We start from the raw sequence: 17,140 nt of genomic DNA, 5'->3' as shown, positions 1-17,140 counted from the left end.
GGCCAGGGTGAGGATGTGTCCCCCGCCAGGAAGCCCAGGCTGTGGAAAGACGGTGAGCCTGGGTTCCAGGGAGCAGGTCCCTGCTAGGGGCTGGGCACCCTGACCACTGTGCTTTTGACTTTTATTACAGGAAATTCCAACACATCCAAAAATAGAGCGAAAAGATGACTCTCATTCTAATTCTGACTTGGGGTCAGTGAAGGGTCCTTTGTTGAGGAGGACCAGGGGCTGCCCAGCTTGGGTCCCATCCTGCGGCCCCCAGGCTTGCCCACACCATCCCATGGAGCCCCCAGCGTGCCCCAGAGGAGCTGGGCCGCAGGCGCCGGGTGAAACCCGCCATGGCATGGAGGCCCACGTGGGGACAGTGGCCATGGGTGGCCTGCGTCTGCAGCATGGAGCAGGGTGCTTTCTCGCCTCCCCATACCCCACCCAGGCCCAGGGCCCACGAGGTACCTCTTCTGCTTGTAGGTCAGCATGGCCTCTGCAATGGGCAGCTGGTGGGCGCAGTTGGCACCTGAGATGTACTGCGTGACTCTCGACACGATGTCCGGCGTGTCCTGCACTGCACGAAGAGGTGGCGCTGTGCTTGGCCCTGCTCCACTGCTGCCCCCCGAGGCTGCCAGCTCCAAGTCCAGGAGCTGGGGCAGCCGAGGGCCCTCGCCCTCCACCCTCATGGGGTCCTGGGCGAAGGCAGCAAGGCTTCTTTAAACCCTGAAGAGCCCTTCCCCAGGGCTGGGCCCACCCCTCCCAGCCTAGCCTCGTCACCAGCGAGCCCTGTGGCTTGCAGCAGGCAGAGGGAAGTGTCTGGGCAGAGGCTCTGCCACCCTGTCTGCTGACCCCCAGGCACCAGGCACGGCTGGGCTGGAGACGGAGGCAGGCATGGGGGGCTTGTCCAGAAGACAATGACTCTCCCTCTAACAGAGGCATGGCAGCGTGGATGTGAGGGCAGCCCCCCAGCCACGCACCCCGGGCCTCACCGGCGCTCTGGGCCTCCAGCTTGTTGAACAGATCTCTCCAGGCCAGGTCCTGGAAAAAGTTGTTGTAGCGGTAGTCGACGGAACCCAGGTATCTGGCCACGGGGTGGGAGCCTGTGGGCATGGGGCAGGCGTCAGGGCGCACAGACCGCCCACAGAGTGCCTCCCTGATCACCCAGCTCCACGGCCCAATCATGGCAGCTCTGCCACCACCTGGGCAGACAGGGGCCATGGCTGTCCTGCTGACCACAGAGGGCACTCAGACGCCAGCGGGTCTCACGCTGGGGGAGAGGTCTTCTCTAAGACAGGTCACTTTCCAGCAAGTGAAAGCTTACAGGTTTGTTTGGAATGAAATTAATTGTGTGAACAGAAAAACTAACAGGATTCAACAACATAGGATCTTGATAACTTTAAAGGACTGATAACTGACTCCTGCTTTGCATTTCTGACAACAAAAATCAAAACTGGCATCAAGCCACATCCTGACAACTGACTGTGGGGCCCGTGCCCCGAGAGGGGACACCGGGTGCGGGCGCTTCAAAGGGCGGCCAGCACTGTGCTCCCACCAGCACAGTGGCTTTGGGACGACCAGCCTGCTGCTTACGGTTAGACCTGGCACCCCGCCGTGCACAAGCCCCCACCCAGCCTGAGGCCCAGGGGGTCTGCGAGGAGGCGCGGCTGGGGCCTCACCCAGGGGGATGACGAGGAAGCGCATGTAGCCCAGCCAGTCAGGGGTCTTGTGGGACAGCTGCTCCACGAAGAGCCGGAGAATGGCGCTGAGGTAATGCTGAGCACCCGCCACGGCGATCTTCACAGGCGTCGGGGGCTGCGAGTTGCAGTTGCAGCTGCGTCCGCGGCAGGACGGAGGGGACAGACACCTCAGCGAGCCGTCCCCGCCGAGCCAAGAGGACACCCTCCCTGAGCCCAGGGAGGCCCCAGGGGTCCGAGGCACACAGCTCAGGACCAAGGTGAGTGCTGCACCACCTGACCCCTAACTCAGGCCTCTCTGGTCACATGGAGCCGCAGCCGCTCACGACCTAATGGAGTTGCCTAAACCCAGGCCCCCAACAGCAGAGTCCTGAGCCCAGGGGTCTGGTCCTCACCCAGGCAGCCACCAGAGGCTGCTTCTCCGCCAGCGCCCCTCAGTGCCGCAGGGACTACGCCTGGGCTATTGCACCCCCGCCCGCCTGGAAAGGATCCAGAGAGACGACGGGACAGCAGTGCCTGCGGGTCAAGGCCTGGAACCCGCCAGAGCACCCAGGACGAAGCCACGGGCCAGGCTGGGGTGCAGGGACCCTGACAGATACCCCGGCAGCGGCGCGCAGTGGCTGGGAGGCCTGGGACTCACTATCGCTGTATCCGCGAGACGATGGTGCTGAAGGCGGCCTGCACGTCGGCTGCGGAGCAGGTGCACACCACGGGGAGCGTGTGCCGCTGCAGCACGTCCGAGAGGAACTGGGGGCGAGGGGGGCGGTGAGCACAGAGCCGCTGCCACCAGCCTCGCCCACGACCTTGTGGTGGACAGAGATCCACAACCGCAGGCTGGCCAGACGCCCCTGTGTCCCCCGCTCCACCCAGCAGGGAGGAAGCCCGGCTGCTCCCCACCTGCCCCTGCCAGTCGGAGGTGTTAACGAGAATGATGTTCTCAGGGAGCTGGTCGTCGGAGATGAGGATGTGGTTTAACTGGTCGTACACGGTCTTCCTGGGGATCTGGAGACACAGGGGCCTTCTACAGCGGATGGGAGGGCCACCGTGCCCACCCCCTCACCTGCCCAGGCGACTCCCCCCACGGCCCCAGCAGCACGTGGGAGTGGGGGGAACGCGGCTTTGTGTTGGGCAGAGGCTGTTACAGCCACGAGGCGGGGGCTGCCCGGGCCTAGGGTGGGTGGCATACAGGCGGCGCATCACCCAAACAAGCCCAACTGGTACAGGCTGACCTCACCCGAGACCTGCCTAGCAGTGGCTCAGTCCTGGGCTGGCCATGGTCCCTGCTGGCAGGGTAGGCATCCACCTCACCCCCATACCTGTAGCTGGCTCCGGGTGTCTGGGCAGCGCTCATTGTCCAGGCTGTTGGCCCGCTCGTTCTGCGGCCGTGCTGGCTGCCGCTCCTTCAGGGATGTGCTCCGGCCCCGGCGGCCAGCCTGCTTCCCCTCGGACCTGTGGGGGACCAGGACAGGCTGGAGCAGGCCCACATGCTCACTACTCCAGGGAAGGGAGCCATTCAGTTGTGGGGGCAGCTGAGGATGGCCAGTGTCGCCTGCTGGGCAGTAGGGCCACAAGCCACATAGAGGCCACTGACCCCAGAAAGTGTGGCAGTAGCGGCCCACGACTGAGCTTGCACTCTGGCTCCGCATGCCCTGAATGAGACCTCATGCATGGCCCCATTTCCTCATTCTCAGGCCAGGTGGACAAGAGGACGACCTCAGGGTGGCCTCAGGAGACCCCCACTCTGGGACAAGCCAGGAGGAGGCCAGTGCCCAGAACCCTGGCCCTCAGAGTGACCCCTCCCAGCCCTGACAGGTCCCTGTGCACCCCCCAGGTGAATGCCAGCACCCACACCCACTGCTTCCAGAGAAGTCCCAACCATCACAGGAACAAAACCGAGACCCCACAGAATCGGGGGGCTGATATGCCTGTCCTGCTGGCTCTTGCAGCCAGGGCGGGAGCTCCCGCCTGGTGAAAAGCTAGGGTTGAGGGTTCACCACAGAATGCTGGGTCAACGCTGGGCTTTGTTTCTCTTCTCTGAAGGGACTCGCACTGGGTGGCAGGGCAGGCAGAGGGCAGCACAGGCTGAGCTGTGGGGTGAGGGGTCGATGCAGAGGCCATGCCCACACTTGGCACCCGTGCTTTAAAGCTGGGGTGCAAGGCCTGATGCAACGTGCATGTGCCAGCTGCACGGGACTACAGCCCCAGGAGAGGGGCAGGGTGCCCACGCCAGTTCTGCTGTTCCTCTGGGGCAGGCTACCCTGTGGAAGGCCACAGCCCAGCAAGCCAAGGGTGGGAACCGAGGCCCTAGTGCAGTGGTGGGCCAACCTTAGCAGGGAGGGACGACCACACACAATGGCACAGAGGGCAGATGGGCAAGGGCAGGTGCCCAGGGAAGGTGCAGCAGAGCCGGGGCCAGAGGGCGTCCCAGGCAGGGCTTTGAGATGGCCTGGGTCTACCAAGACAGCAAAGGGGGCAAGACCACGCAAGAAGCTCTGATGGACCAACCTTCACCAGGAAACCGCCCAGGTCACTGCAGCTCAGACCCTCCCCTCTCAACACTGGGCACTCAGTAACGTGACCCACTCTGGGAAGGAGGCGCCTCGGGACCCCGGCCCTGCTCGGCAGAGCTCCTGTGTTGGACTCAGCACCACTCCTTGAGACCTGCTGTGCCCACCCACGCTGGGCGCTGGGCCCAGCAGAGCACACTGCACCCACACCGGCAGCCGGTGGCACCAGAGCAGACAGCCCCCAGCATGGGCACTGGCCCTCAGGGGTGCCAGCTATGCTACCAGGTCTAAGAAAATGCATGACGGGGCCACAAGAGCCAGCCCTGCCCTGGGAGCAGGCAGTCGTTCCTCGGCCCCGTCAAACCTGCCAGCGGCCACCTACAAATGGGCTGTGGGGGTCCAGTGTCACCTCCAGGGGGAGCCCTGAGAGATCCTCATCTGGTCGAACAAGCCCTGCACTGATGGGGCGCCCACACCCTGACTCACGGGTCCCTCCCTCCCACCTGCCTGGCTGATGGCCCCCAGGCGGCCGTCACCTGGTAGAGGGGATGACGAGAGACTCCGTCTTGGTGATGCGCCCACTGGGCGGCAGCTTCTCAGTGAACACATCCAGGGCAGAGGTTTCCACCTCTGGGCTGTCCACCGGCTGCGCAGGCTGCTCCCCCGGGACGGGCGCACTCTGACGGGTAAAGGGAGCTCGTCGGGCACATACTCCCTGCCAGGGCTTCCCCCTCTGTGCCCGCACTCTCATGCCCATGGGGTCCCTGGGCTGGCGTCTCCCTGCACGTGGACACGCCACACACTGCCCTGGGGAGCCAAGTTGACCTTGACCTCCAACCACAGGGCTCCTGGTCCTGGCCACCATGGGGAGACCAGCACCAAGTCTCCCATAAAATGTGCCCCGTGGCCCAGGAAACCTTCCTTGAGAACCCCGACAAGAACAGCAGGAGCCAACCAGGTGTTCACCAGGCCTGTGCCTGACCATGAAACAAGGGGACACCCACTGTCCCCCAGGGCTGGGGGGAATCCAGGGGGTCCAGACTGTCCTCCAAGGTGGGAGTAAACCCAGGGGGGTCTTGACCGTCCCCCTACAGCTGGGGTGAATCTGGGGGGGGGTCTTGACCATCCTCCAGGGTGGGGGTGAATCCGGAGGCATCTTAACCATCCCCCAGGATGAGGGAGAATCTGGGTATTCTGACTGCCCCCTGGGGTGGGGGTGAACACAGGGGAGTCCTGACTGTCCTCCAGGATCGGGGAGAATCCAGGGGTCTTGACCAGCCCCTGGGACAGGGGGAATCCAGGAGGCCCTCATCGTGACTCTGTGCATGGGTACTGGGTGGTGTGATCAGGACGACTCGGATGTCCAGCCCCACCCTGCCGTGCTCAAATGAGTGAACGTGGCCCAGCGCCTACTTACATGGGCCACTGTGTCAGAGACGCTGTCGCTTGGCTGCTTGCCTCCCAAGGCCCGCGTCTTCTCGGGCACATCAGCCTGTGTGGATAAGACGGGAGTCAGGCTGTGTCCAGTGGAGGGCACCAAAGCTGGGTCACCTCTGGGCAGGGGGTTCTGGGCTTGGAGGCAGCCCAGGCAGACTGGCTGAGGTTTTCTGGCCCATGGACTCAGGGCCACGCCACCACAGTCATCTGGCATCAGGCAGGGGATTCGGACCACACCACAAATCCAGAAGCACACTGAGCTTTTGGTTTGTCCAGCACCAATGTGGAAGTGACACCCCAAGCGACTCCGACAGACAGAGGGATCAGGGCGGCCCAGCCCTGGCCCAAGGACCCCATGGGGAGTGCAGGGCTGCGGGCACGAGAGCCGCTCACCGGACTCGGGGGCTCCTTCTGGCTCCGGGCGCTGTGGATGCTCCCGATCTCTGTCTGCGAGCTGGAGTGTGACAGGCCTTCGAAGTACGGCCTGGGTGTTGGGGACAGACAAGGACATTACTCTCTGGGACCCTCCCCACACTGAAGGCACAGCCACTGTGCCTGGAGGGGGTGACGGCAGAGCAGGCAGGGTACAGAGAAGTGGCATCGGAAGGCCCTGCGCCAGCGCCGGCCCTCAGGAATCTCGCCTGGGAGAGAACACCGCAGCACACAGCTGCTGACCCGCTCAGCTCCTCCAGCGGCTCTGAGCTCAGCTGGAGAAGACGTCACCCCAGAAAGCCCATCCTCTCACGACCTGACTCTGGCCAGGGCAGCCAGGGCACAGGGTGACAAACTGTCCAGGTGGCAGACCTTGGGACCCACAGCCAGCTTGCAGGAACACAGGAACACACTGAACAGCACCACGAGGGCACCATCAGCAAGTCCCAAGCGATCCCAGGCCAACCAGGCCAACGTCCACCCCCAGCAGAGAGAGACGGGGGAGGGGACGGGGCTTACAGATTCAAAGGGACTTGGAAGACATTTCAAACTAAGCTGATGGCAGGACTCATGCTGTGTCTGCTGACAGAGCCACATGGGGACGTGGAAATCTGAGGGTGGGAATGCTGTGTGTGGTAGGCAGGACCAAGGCCCAGAGATGCTCAGGCCTCACCTGAGAATTGTGAGCACTAGCAGGCCAGGGACTCAGTTCAAACGTGCAGCTAACATGACGGAGCTGCAGATGGGGACGCTGAGGTGAGTGTGTGAGTGGACAGAAGCAGAGACCCTCCCCAGCTGAAGGCGGGGAGGACAGAGGGGTCCAAAGACTGAGGGGACTTGACCGTGGGGCTCCAGGGATGGAGGGCGGGCAAGAAGGGAGCAGGGCCTCTCCCTGCAGCACCAAGCTAAGCCTGGACGCACCGACACCCTGACCTGAGCCCACGCACCAGATGGCACCATGCAGTTGGGCGGGGACGGGGTGGGGGCACGGGGTGCGGGGTGAGCACCCTTCCTGTAAGTGCCTCTCTGTGACACTTGCTTATGCTAAAACAGTAAAAACAGACAAAAGGTGCATAAACCTCCCCGGCTCTGACCAGACCTCCCCTCCTCCTCGCAGCCTGTCCTGTGGGCTGTGCCCCACAACAGACTGGGCCTCCTGGGAATCCAGGCCCAACGCCGTGTGCCAAGCCGTGTCCTCCCCTCCTGCCCCAGGCTGGGCCCCATCCTCTGCCCACTGCCCTCTCTGGGTCCCTGTGAACACCCAGCCATGCATGCCAGGCCCCTTGGGGAGAGGCGCCCCGGAGCACCGGCTCGCTCCTCCCGCTGGTGTGACAGGGACGCCCTCTGCAGTTCCAGTGCAGCCCTGGCCCCACCCAGGGACAGAAGAGCCAGCTCTGTGGCCCCGCACTCGCTGGTCCCCGTCCTGTGACGGGGTGCCTCCCCTGACCAGGCAGCACCCTGGGAGGACCTGGCCCTGCCCACATCCCACCTGCCCTGCCCCTGGAGCGCTGGCCTCCGCACACCTTCCTGCCCCCATCCCTGACACCACGGCCTCTGGCAGGGAAGACCCCAACTGCCTCCCAACAGGTCTCCCTGTCTTCATGTTTCCAACAGACTCCAGAGAGATCTTTCCGGAATGCAAACTGGGTCCTGCCACTTCACTGCCCCTCACCCTCCACAAACCCTGCAGGAGGGCTGCCTGTCAGGACACATGGCTCCAGGCCTCCCCTCCCCGGAGCCCGCACCCCAGGGGCCTGTTCCCCACGACCCTGCTTCCCTCACGCCCCACAACCGCCCAGGCTGGCAGGCGGTGTGCTCACCTGAGCTTTGGCTTGGGGGTGCTGAGGACGCTGTCGTCGTCCTCCATGTCGGGGCCGCTGTCACTGGGGTTCTCCATGTCCAGTGTGTCGTACAGAAGGTCCAGGTCCTCCTCCACCTCGGGGACATGCTCTGCAGGGTCCTGCTCTGAGTCAAGAACCTACAGCGAGGTCAGATGTGTGAGGACCAGCGTGGGGGGGTCCCCTTGGCAGACTGGCTAAAGGGCCAGAAGTAGCATCTGCAGGACAGACGGGAAGGGGGCCAGAGCCACCAAGCACCCTCTCCAGTACACCCCTCAGCCCAGCTATCCCACACATTGGGGCGACCCCCAGGGACCTCCTGTCACCCAGGCGCTGGGCACAGCTAGCCGCTCTGTCTTGCCTCGGCACCCTCTTGTGATCCCGCTGTGCGACGCGCTTCAACACACAAATGCAGCCTCCAGAGCCAAGGCAGTGCTGTGACAGGCGCGTGCGCTATGTGGCCACGTCCACAATCAGGATGTAAATGTTCCCCTCCCCAGGCAGGCTCCCTCCCCTCCTAGTCCCCTCTCCTCCCCAGGCAACCACCGAAGTGACTCCTGTCCCCGTGTCTGGCCTCTTCCAGGATGTCACATAAATGGAATTGCACAGCATGCAGCCTGCTGTGGGGCTGCTCCCACTCAGCATGATGGATTTAAGAGCCATCCGTGTTGTGTTGTGTTTGCCAATAGCTAACTCTTCAGCCAGCCCTGGTGGTCTCGTGATTAAGAAAGACTTGGTGCTCACCACGTGTCTACCAGGTGTCACACTGTGGTGGCTGCGTGTTGCTGTGATGCTGAAAGCTCTGCCACTGCTGTTTCCAACACCAGCAGGGTCACCCTTGGTGGACAGGTTTCAGTGGAGCTTCCAGACAAGACAGACTAGAAAGAAGGACCTGGCCACCCACTTCTGAAGACACTGGCCATGAAAGCCCTGTGAACAGCAGAGGAGCATGTCTGATACAGCGCCGGAAGGTGGGAGGGTGGTGCAGAAGGACAGGTTCCCTCGGCTGTGCACAGGGCGCTCGGAGTGGGGATCCACCTAACGGCACGAGGGACCAAGTGTCTAAACGACAACAGCGGATGGACGTGGGCCTGTTTCCAGCATTTGCTGTAACAACTGAGGCTCTGTGAACATCTGCGTACCAGGCTTAGTGTGGGCACGTGTCTCTCTCTTGGAGGCATGTACCCAGGAACGGACTGCTGGGCGTTCAGCGTCTGTCTTGTGCACTGAGCTTCAGAGGAACTACTACACTGTTTTCCAAAGTGGCTGCACCCTTCCACACTGCCCCCAGCAGTGAGACAGGTTCCGGCTGTTTGTCCTCGCCACCACTTATTATTTTCCATCTTTTCAATCACAGCCACCCTGGTGAGCAGGAAGTGGTGTCTCAGGGGTTCTGGCCTGCATTTCCCTGACAACTAGTGATGCCAAGCATCCTTCCAGGGCTGAGGGCTGTTTTAGATCTTCTTCGATGAAAAGTGTCTCGGCAGATCCTTTGCCCAAGTGTTAAATTGGACAATGAACTTTTTAAATTGGGTTGTCTTTTTATTGTTGAGTTCTAAGTGTTCTTTATATATCCTGGACACAAGCCCCTCATCAGATACATAATTTGCAACAGCGTTCTGCTTTATGGCTACGGTTCCCTGTTCTCAGTGGTGCTGTTTGGAGCAGAGGTCTTAAACGTCAATGCAACCCCACTGACGGCATTTTCTTTGCTTGCCTGCGCTTTCTGTGTCACATCTAAGAAATCATCACCTAACTGAGGTCACAAAGATTTACTCCCATGTTTTCTCTGAAGAGTCTCATGGTTTTAGCTCCCATATTTAGGTCTTTGATCCATTTTGAGTTAATTTTTGTACGTGGAGGGTTCCAACTTTACTCTTTTGCATGTGGCTCTCCAGTTGTTCCCACACTATTTGCTGAAAAGGCCATTTTCCACTATTGAACAGGCCGGCATCCTTGTTGAAAATCAACTGAATATAAACAGATGATTTATTTTGGACTCCTGACTCTACTCCACTGATCATCACATGGTCTTGACGACTGCAGCTTTGCAGTCCACTTTGAAATTAGAAAGCATGAGTCCTCCAACTTTGTTCTTCTTTCTCAAGGTGGTTTTGTTTATTCTGTGTCCCTTGCATCTCCATGTAAGTTTTAGGACTATCTGGTTGATTTCTACAAAAGGGCAGCTGGGAATCAGACAGGAATGCTGTTGAATCTGTAGGTGAATTTTGGGAGCCCTGGGGCTGAGGTGCATCTGTCTCACACCTGCGTCTGAGAAGAGCTGACCTGCCACAGCCCCTGAGGGGACAGCCTTCGTGTGTGTGGATGTGTGGCCACCATTGCTGGGCAGCTCAGCTCGCTTTCGGTGCCACATGATCATGTGTGATGATGACACCTGGGGCTCAGATATTTGAATGCCACCTCTCCTGGGTGGGTCTAGAACCTGCAGACTACTTTTCCTTTGACCACATTAAAAAAAAACCCAAGGCATTCTTCTTCTGGTTATAAAAGTTATGCAAACTCATCATAGAAAATCTGGAGACTAGAGAAAAGCTAAAAGAAAGAATTTTTAAAACATGTGGCATGTTGACAGTGGGGGAGGCTGTGTGGTGACGGGGGTGTATGAGAACCCTGCCCTTTCTTTCTGCTCAATTTTGCTGTGAACCTAAAACTGCCCTAAAAATAAAGTTGATTTATAGAAGGACACAAAACACAAAAACCCCTGGTCACACCCCCCCAAAGACGACGAGGTCCTGCCTCCCCCCCAGTCAGCTCATTGACATAGCCGGCGATCTCCAGGGGCCTCCGTTCGACCCCTGGTGTGTCCCTAGCGGGCAGGCAACACCACTACCCATTCTTGAGGACAAAGAGAGTGATGGCCAGAGGGCCATGTGGACAGTAAGCGGCAGAGCCAGGACCTGACCCAGAACTGGCCTCCAGAGCCCTCCAGCCAGGACGCTTTGCTGTGGGCGTGAGGGGACGGGGCGGGGGGCCCACTCACCTCGTCCGACACTTTAAACCTCCGCAGCAGAGCCACGACTTTCTGCTTGAAGTTTTGTTGCTGTAAGAAAGCAGGGCAGAGTCAGACCCACGGGAGCCGCTTCCCCTGGGAGGACACAGCGAGGCCGGCACCTTGGGCCCACGAGTGCAGCCCCAGTAGAGGGCAGCGTGGCTTTGCCCGCTGCGACATTTATGAACTCAAACACAGCTCTCAGAAGTTGAACAAGAAGCATTTCATGAGCATTTGAACCCAAAGCTGCAGGCAGACTCAGGAATGGACCAGGACAGAGCCCACAGTCCCAGGCCTGGCGAAGGGGAACCAGACGGAAGGCATGCGCCATCTCTACGGTTCTTCCAGAAGCCTCCGTGCAAACAAAGCTGCTAGCCCTTCCTGGGCTCACTGGCCACTTCCGGAGCACCACCTCACTCCAGCAGATGCGTGTGGGCATCAGGGGAGGCGGGGGTGGCGAGGGCTCAGCAGAGAGCCTGAGTTCTGTCTGTTTCTGGTGCCACCTGGGGCCACAGGGGCTCAGCTCTGGCCACTGAGCGAGGTAGCCACTCAGCCATCCTTGGGGGTCCAATTCTATAAAAGGAGGCCAGTGGTCCGCTCCACAGAAGTTGTGCACCTGGGCCCCAGAACTGAGGCTCAACCAGGTGCTCCCACAGTAGTGTGGTTGCTGAGCATGGTACAGAAAGGACACGCGTCACCAGATCTGTCAGGACCAGCCCCAGCCTCCCAGCACCACCGAGGGGGCAGTGGTTTCTGGGGCTGGGCTTGTGCCCGATGGCCCATCAGTACCAGGGCTTCCCTGGCCACCACGGTGCTGGGGCCATGGCCTGGCAGACAGGGAGCAGCTGTGAGCCTCCCAGGAGCTCCAGGCACCCAGTGGAGGACATTCGGTGACAGGCCAAGGCCTCTGCCCAGAACTTTCTTCCTGAAGGAGAAGGCTGACAGCCCTGCCAAGCCCCCCGGGGCCACCTTGCCAGGTGGGCCGGACACTGAGAGACGTGGGGGACTGGCCTCACACAGGGCATGTCTGGGCACAAGCAGGGAGGGGGCAGCCCCAGGCTCTGCTCGTGGAGTGGCTTGGGCAGGAAGCCAGCCCCCGGGCCTCGTCCGCTGCCCTCTGGGCCTGTGGCCAGCAGCCTGGGGATGCCCCATAACTGACAATGGCACCTCACAGCCCCCCTCCCAGGACAAGGCTGTGGCACAGGGTCTCCCCACCTTCACACCATATCCAGGGGAAGAGACTGGACCTCAGGAGCCAACGGAGCCAGGCCATGGGGGACAGCACTGTGCACGCCATGATCCCCTCGCCTCCCCATCCCGCCCTCTTGAGGGCTCAACCTCCCAGAGCCCCTGAGGTTGGGCTGATACCATGGCCGTGTGCCCCACCACCCAGCCCCGCCCTCTGCCCTTCCCTAGCGTTAGTAAAACCAGTTTCCACCGACCCTGGTCATGGACGTCGTTCTTACTATCGATCGCCTCTGCTTCTTGGGCTTCCCCACATCAAAGTCATCCTCATCAAGATCCTGCAAGGACACCACAGCACCTAAGGCCGGGGCCAGCCTGGACAGGGCCCCAGGGACCCCCACTGCCCACCACACGCCTGTTGGCCAGGGCCTCCCCACAGGGACAGGCGGCCTCCCGGGCGGCTCGGTGGAGGTCCGTCTCCCAGGAGCTGACAAGGGAGTGGCCTCCAGGGCACCCCACAGCTCTGCTGACGCACTCCCAGCCCTGGGGACGGAAAAACAAGGTGCCACAGGGGGGCCGAGCTCCCAGCCTCTCCTGCCTTGTGCCACCCTGGCAGTGGTGACTCTGGAGGTCCTGGGCCCGTCAGCTGTGGGCTGCCAGCAGCTGGGGCATCTTGGCGGGAGCTGGGCACAGGGCACCAGGGCTCTGAAGCAGGCATCTCCTAGTAAGACATGGTCCCTGCATGGCCAAGGTGGCCCCGTCACACGCAGCCCCAAGTTACCTGCCCTTGCACGGCATCATCACTGGCCTCCTGCTCCGAGGAGAAGCTCTCATACTCCTCCTCAGAGTAGTTATCTGCGGAACAAGCAAAGGGAAGGGAGAACACCGCAAGGTTCCGACCGCATCCTGGCAATGAGGCGGCAACCTGACGACAGGCCTCGGGCACGTGGGGCCCACGAGGAGACAACCCCGCGGGCAGCACAGAGGAAGCTGGGCAGCCCTGGCAGATGGGTAGTTAAGGACGGTGGGGGGCTGTGCTTCCACCCCCGCAGGCCCGGCCCCCACAGCAGCCTGGAAAACCCCTCCTGCTGTCACGCCTTTCGGCCTGGATCTCGCGCTGGACCAGGTTTCCTGCCTGCCCTCCTTCACCTCAGGCGGACGGTGACCCCAAGTGTGATGGTGGTGACAACCACACCAGGACCTGTGCCTAGACCCTGGAGGCACTGCGATCAACCCCACAACCTCCGCTCACTGATGATGTCACAGTGTCGAGAGCAGAGCTGGGACACCCTGCAGCCTGGGCTCCCACAACAGCACGCACAACTCTGCTGGGAGGCTAGAGCCGAGAGCAGCCTGCAAACCCTTGCATCCCCGCCCCGATGTCTCAAACCCGACACGACGGCGGCCAGGAGGGGGCGTCCTGTGGCAGAGACACAGGGACATGGAGGATCCTGCGCCGGCACTCACCTGTGGACTTCGCCTTGGGGCCGGCCTGCATGGCACTGTCCTCGTGGTCGATGGGCTGGCTGGACAGGGAGAAGATCCAGATCTCAGCCACCTTGACCGAGGTCTCCTTGATGTTGCTGCAGAGGCTCAGCACTTGGCCACCCTCAGAGGGGTGCTGCATCACCTGGGGGCAGGGCACAGTTCTAGAAAGTACCACGGAGCAGGGACCAGCCCCACCTTCCGGTGCACATGCTGGGGTATCTGATGGCCTTTCCTCTCGGCGGTGACAAGAGGGGCTGGCACCTCAGCAGAGCAACCACAGGAGTAGGAGCGCACTGTGGGCAGGAGACATGGCCACAAGGCAGGAGGACACAGGAGCCAGTGGATGGGACACAAGGGGAGGACACGGGAGCGGGCGGACAGGCCAGGAGGGAGCACGCTGGGCCGAGCCGGGGAGGTCAGCAGCAGGCTCAGCTACTGGAGGCTGAAGGTTGGCAGAGAGGAGGATCTGCAGCCTGCTCGCCCAGTGGCTGTGACAGCGGCAAACGCCGAAGTTGCTGCTGTGGGCCAGCCAGCAGCTCCCAGACATGGCCACGGACTCACGGGATATGACTCCAGGGACCCGTGTCTGCTGGGAACCAAGGAGGACCAGCACCACCGCAGGCTGGGGGTTTCAGGCTGTGGAGCCGACCCCCACCAGGCTGACCCACCAGGACGGTGAGCCACTGGGGTCATTTTGGTCATAAGAGATTTCAAGAGAACCAGGGAGAGTAGCAGAGTGACCCCACGTGCCCCTCCCCAGCAACAGCCTGTGCTCCACACCAGCCCCAGACACCCAGCAATTCACCTTGACATGGGCCTTGTAACGACAACTCTGAGAACACGTGCACTGGAGCCTTTGCATTTTAGAAGCTGCCTTTTGGGGTCACTTGGTCAAATCCAGGTGTTAGAATTTTATGGACCAGATTTTTAAAAATTTGGGGGGCCTGATTTGGGGTGTAAACTCTTAAGTAAAAAATAAAGTTTACTCCAAGCCTCAGACCCACTCCCTATGCCTGTGTGTGCATGTGTGCCTGGAGACAATGTACTCATGAACACATGGAGCACACGCAATATCATGTGCTGTCTGAGGCCGCAGCCCCCAGCACACCTGCGTCACCTGGCTAAAGAGACGCCAACTGCCGAGTGCTCTTGTCACACAGCCGTGTGAACGTGCTCAGCGCAGCTCAGACGCCCACATCAGGGAGGTGCCCTGACAAAACAAGCAGGCAGAGTGCATGCCACTCAGGGCCACAGGACGCACTGCTCCAGAGGAGCCAGGGCTCAGTCTCGGCTTGGAGGGGCCTGGGCGCGGGCAGGTGGGGCTGCCGCTCCTTCAACCAAGGCATGAGCCCTCAGGAAAACCTGCTCTTCTCCTTTGTCCATTCAGGATGACAGGAGAGAAGCCGGCCTCTTACAGAAGGTCCACACAGGTCAGGGGCGGGCTGGCATGTGCTGCAGGATACTGCTTGCATCGCCAGTGAGAAATGGAATGGGACACAGCATTGCCACACAAAGCAGGCCCCTCTGCTCAAGCAGAAAGATGAGGTGGCATCTTTGAGCCTCCTCTGAGCCTGGTAACTCAGACTGGAGGCAGGAGGCCCAGGATGTCCAGAGGCCCTGGGCCAGAAGAGAGGACAGCTGGATGACCAGAGGCCCTGGGCCAGCGGAGGAGCCTGCCGGGCCCCAAGGAGTCCAGGCCTGGTCTGCCTGTGCCGCTTCTGGGGTCTGGGGGCTGGGAGGCTCAGCTAAGGCCCAGTAGCAGCACAGAGAAATGCAGCCCCCAGCCCCTCTTGGCTCTCTGCAACCCTCCTGCCCCACGTCTCCCTGGGTACAGGCAGCTGGGAGGGGCTAAGCCCTGAGCAGCACTTGTGTTTGTCCTGGACAGGCCGGTGGGTAGGCAGCAAGGGTCTGAGGAGGCATAGGACGCCTGCAGGCTTGAGCAGGTGCTGGGGGTGGGCCACAAGGCTCAGGGGGCAGCCTTGGCTCCCCACGTGGAGCTGTCATGGCCAGCCAGCCCACGCCCCTGCCCTGCCCTGCCTCAGGCAGGCACTAGCACAGCTCTGCGCTCCTGAGGACCACTGACGCCGGGCAGTTGCCTAGACAGCCCCAGGCGCAGTCCTACGATATTTACGTAAAGGCCCAGAAGCACAAGGGACACTGGGGGGCCCTGAGCTGCCCTCCAGGACCAGCTGTCACTTTGTTGGTCCTGTTCTGACATACTTTCTCATTTCCTCAATAGGGAACTTCCTCGACTTCACGCCACCCTCTGACCCTCACGAGCATGCATGCCGTCTGCCCCTGATAGCCCCCTGCGCTGACTGCAGCCCTGCCCTGCTAGCCAGGGTCAGTGCCAACTGAGCGACACACGGGTGTCACAGGAGGACCAGCGAGGGGGAGCACTGCACAGACACTTCTCAGGAGGGAAGAGGACAGACCCATCCTGAGCCAAAATCTACCCTCGGCTGAAGGGCAGCCATCCCGTTGGAGCTGGCCTCGCAGGCGCTCTTGTGGCGGCAGGAAGGGCAGCCGTGGGCAGCCTCACCTCAGCCATGTTGATGGAGCCCGCCGCCAGTGTCTTGTAGCCCAGGATCGTGCGATTCTTGTATCGCTTTCTCCGCTGCAGCATGATCTGAAGCTTGTTGCCTTCCCTCTTCAAGAAGTGTGGGTACTAAGGGAGAAGGGGGAGTCACAGTTGCCATCATGCCCACCTGACACCTGCAGGGTCTCCTGTGTGTCATAGGGCTCACCCCTGCTGACCCTCAGAGGCTCACTCCTGCTGGGTCACCATGCACCTCAGTCTACATTAAAAGCCACTGCTGGGGGACATGCATGGTTTACTACAGCCTTTGGGAGGGGCCCACCTATCTGTGAACATACAACAACAGCTCAGAAGCTTATCTGGGTGATCAGTGGGCCCTGAGCACCCAGCACATGCTCCCCACAGCGTGGCAGGGCAGGTGGCGTGCCTCCTGTAAGGGACGCTGTGCTCCCCGAGGCAGCCACAGGCAGCTATGCACTGCTCCAGGTGGCCCGTGCATGGTGCGGCCAGGGCTTTGTGATTGCCGAGCCTGTGCACACAAAGCAGATGTGCACAAGTCTGCCTTAAAGCTCACAAATCAAAGCCAATTTTAAAAGTTGGGGGACAATGGGGCTGTCCCGCACCTTCACTGCGGTGGTAGCTACACCCCTGTGCACAGTTGTTAAAACCCATGGAACCACACACTTCTAACGGGTGAATTGTACAACTTGTAAATTGTATTCCAATAAGCCTGACTCCCCTGGGAAGAAAAAATCAACACAAAACCCAGAAGCTGCTGTAGAGGGCGTCAGAGCTCAGGGCAGAACGCCCTCCAACCCCCCACCAGGCAGGGTCAGGGTCTTACACACTCACAATGAGAAAAGTGTCTTACACACTTGCAATGAGAAAAGAGTAGTTTCAATGGGTCTGAAACAGATTGATAGTAACTATGGCGTTAATCTTTAAAGCAAGTGTCAGGTCAGAAGTGCATGTGCTGAGTCTCCGTACATGGATCTTCAACAGGGACAAAAAGAGGAACACAG

At 60.8% G+C, this 17,140-nt stretch overlaps 1 protein-coding gene across 15 annotated transcripts in view; it reads right to left on the bottom strand.

Moving 5' to 3' along the window:
* PACS2 (phosphofurin acidic cluster sorting protein 2) overlaps nt 1-17,140 on the bottom strand; it is a 70,268-nt gene that overhangs the window by 11,825 nt on the left and 41,303 nt on the right. For 6 of the 15 annotated variants that reach the window (XR_011431836.1, XR_011431837.1, XR_011431834.1 and 3 more), the window contains exons 4-18: nt 16,122-16,247; nt 13,559-13,721; nt 12,873-12,946; nt 12,349-12,429; nt 10,898-10,957; nt 7,879-8,036; nt 6,020-6,110; nt 5,607-5,681; nt 4,726-4,868; nt 2,999-3,131; nt 2,580-2,684; nt 2,323-2,429; nt 1,665-1,819; nt 966-1,088; nt 454-562 (exon numbers count right to left, since the gene is read on the bottom strand). Coding sequence is in view for 8 of the 15 variants with exons in the window: in XM_023628547.2 (XP_023484315.2) it covers nt 454-562; nt 966-1,088; nt 1,665-1,819; nt 2,323-2,429; nt 2,580-2,684; nt 2,999-3,131; nt 4,726-4,868; nt 5,607-5,681; nt 6,020-6,110; nt 7,879-8,036; nt 10,898-10,957; nt 12,349-12,429; nt 12,873-12,946; nt 13,559-13,721; nt 16,122-16,247 (1,703 nt within the window). In the remaining 7 variants the exon portion in view is untranslated. The remainder of the gene's footprint in view (nt 1-453; nt 563-965; nt 1,089-1,664; nt 1,820-2,322; nt 2,430-2,579; nt 2,685-2,998; nt 3,132-4,725; nt 4,869-5,606; nt 5,682-6,019; nt 6,111-7,878; nt 8,037-10,897; nt 10,958-12,348; nt 12,430-12,872; nt 12,947-13,558; nt 13,722-16,121; nt 16,248-17,140) is intronic. The other 9 variants (XR_011431838.1, XR_011431835.1, XR_011431840.1 and 6 more) reach the window with 3 other exon arrangements.

This window comes from Equus caballus, chromosome 24, assembly GCF_041296265.1.
Source record: "Equus caballus isolate H_3958 breed thoroughbred chromosome 24, TB-T2T, whole genome shotgun sequence".
NCBI lineage: Eukaryota > Metazoa > Chordata > Mammalia > Perissodactyla > Equidae > Equus > Equus caballus.
This window is presented reverse-complemented; position numbering and strand designations above follow the sequence as displayed.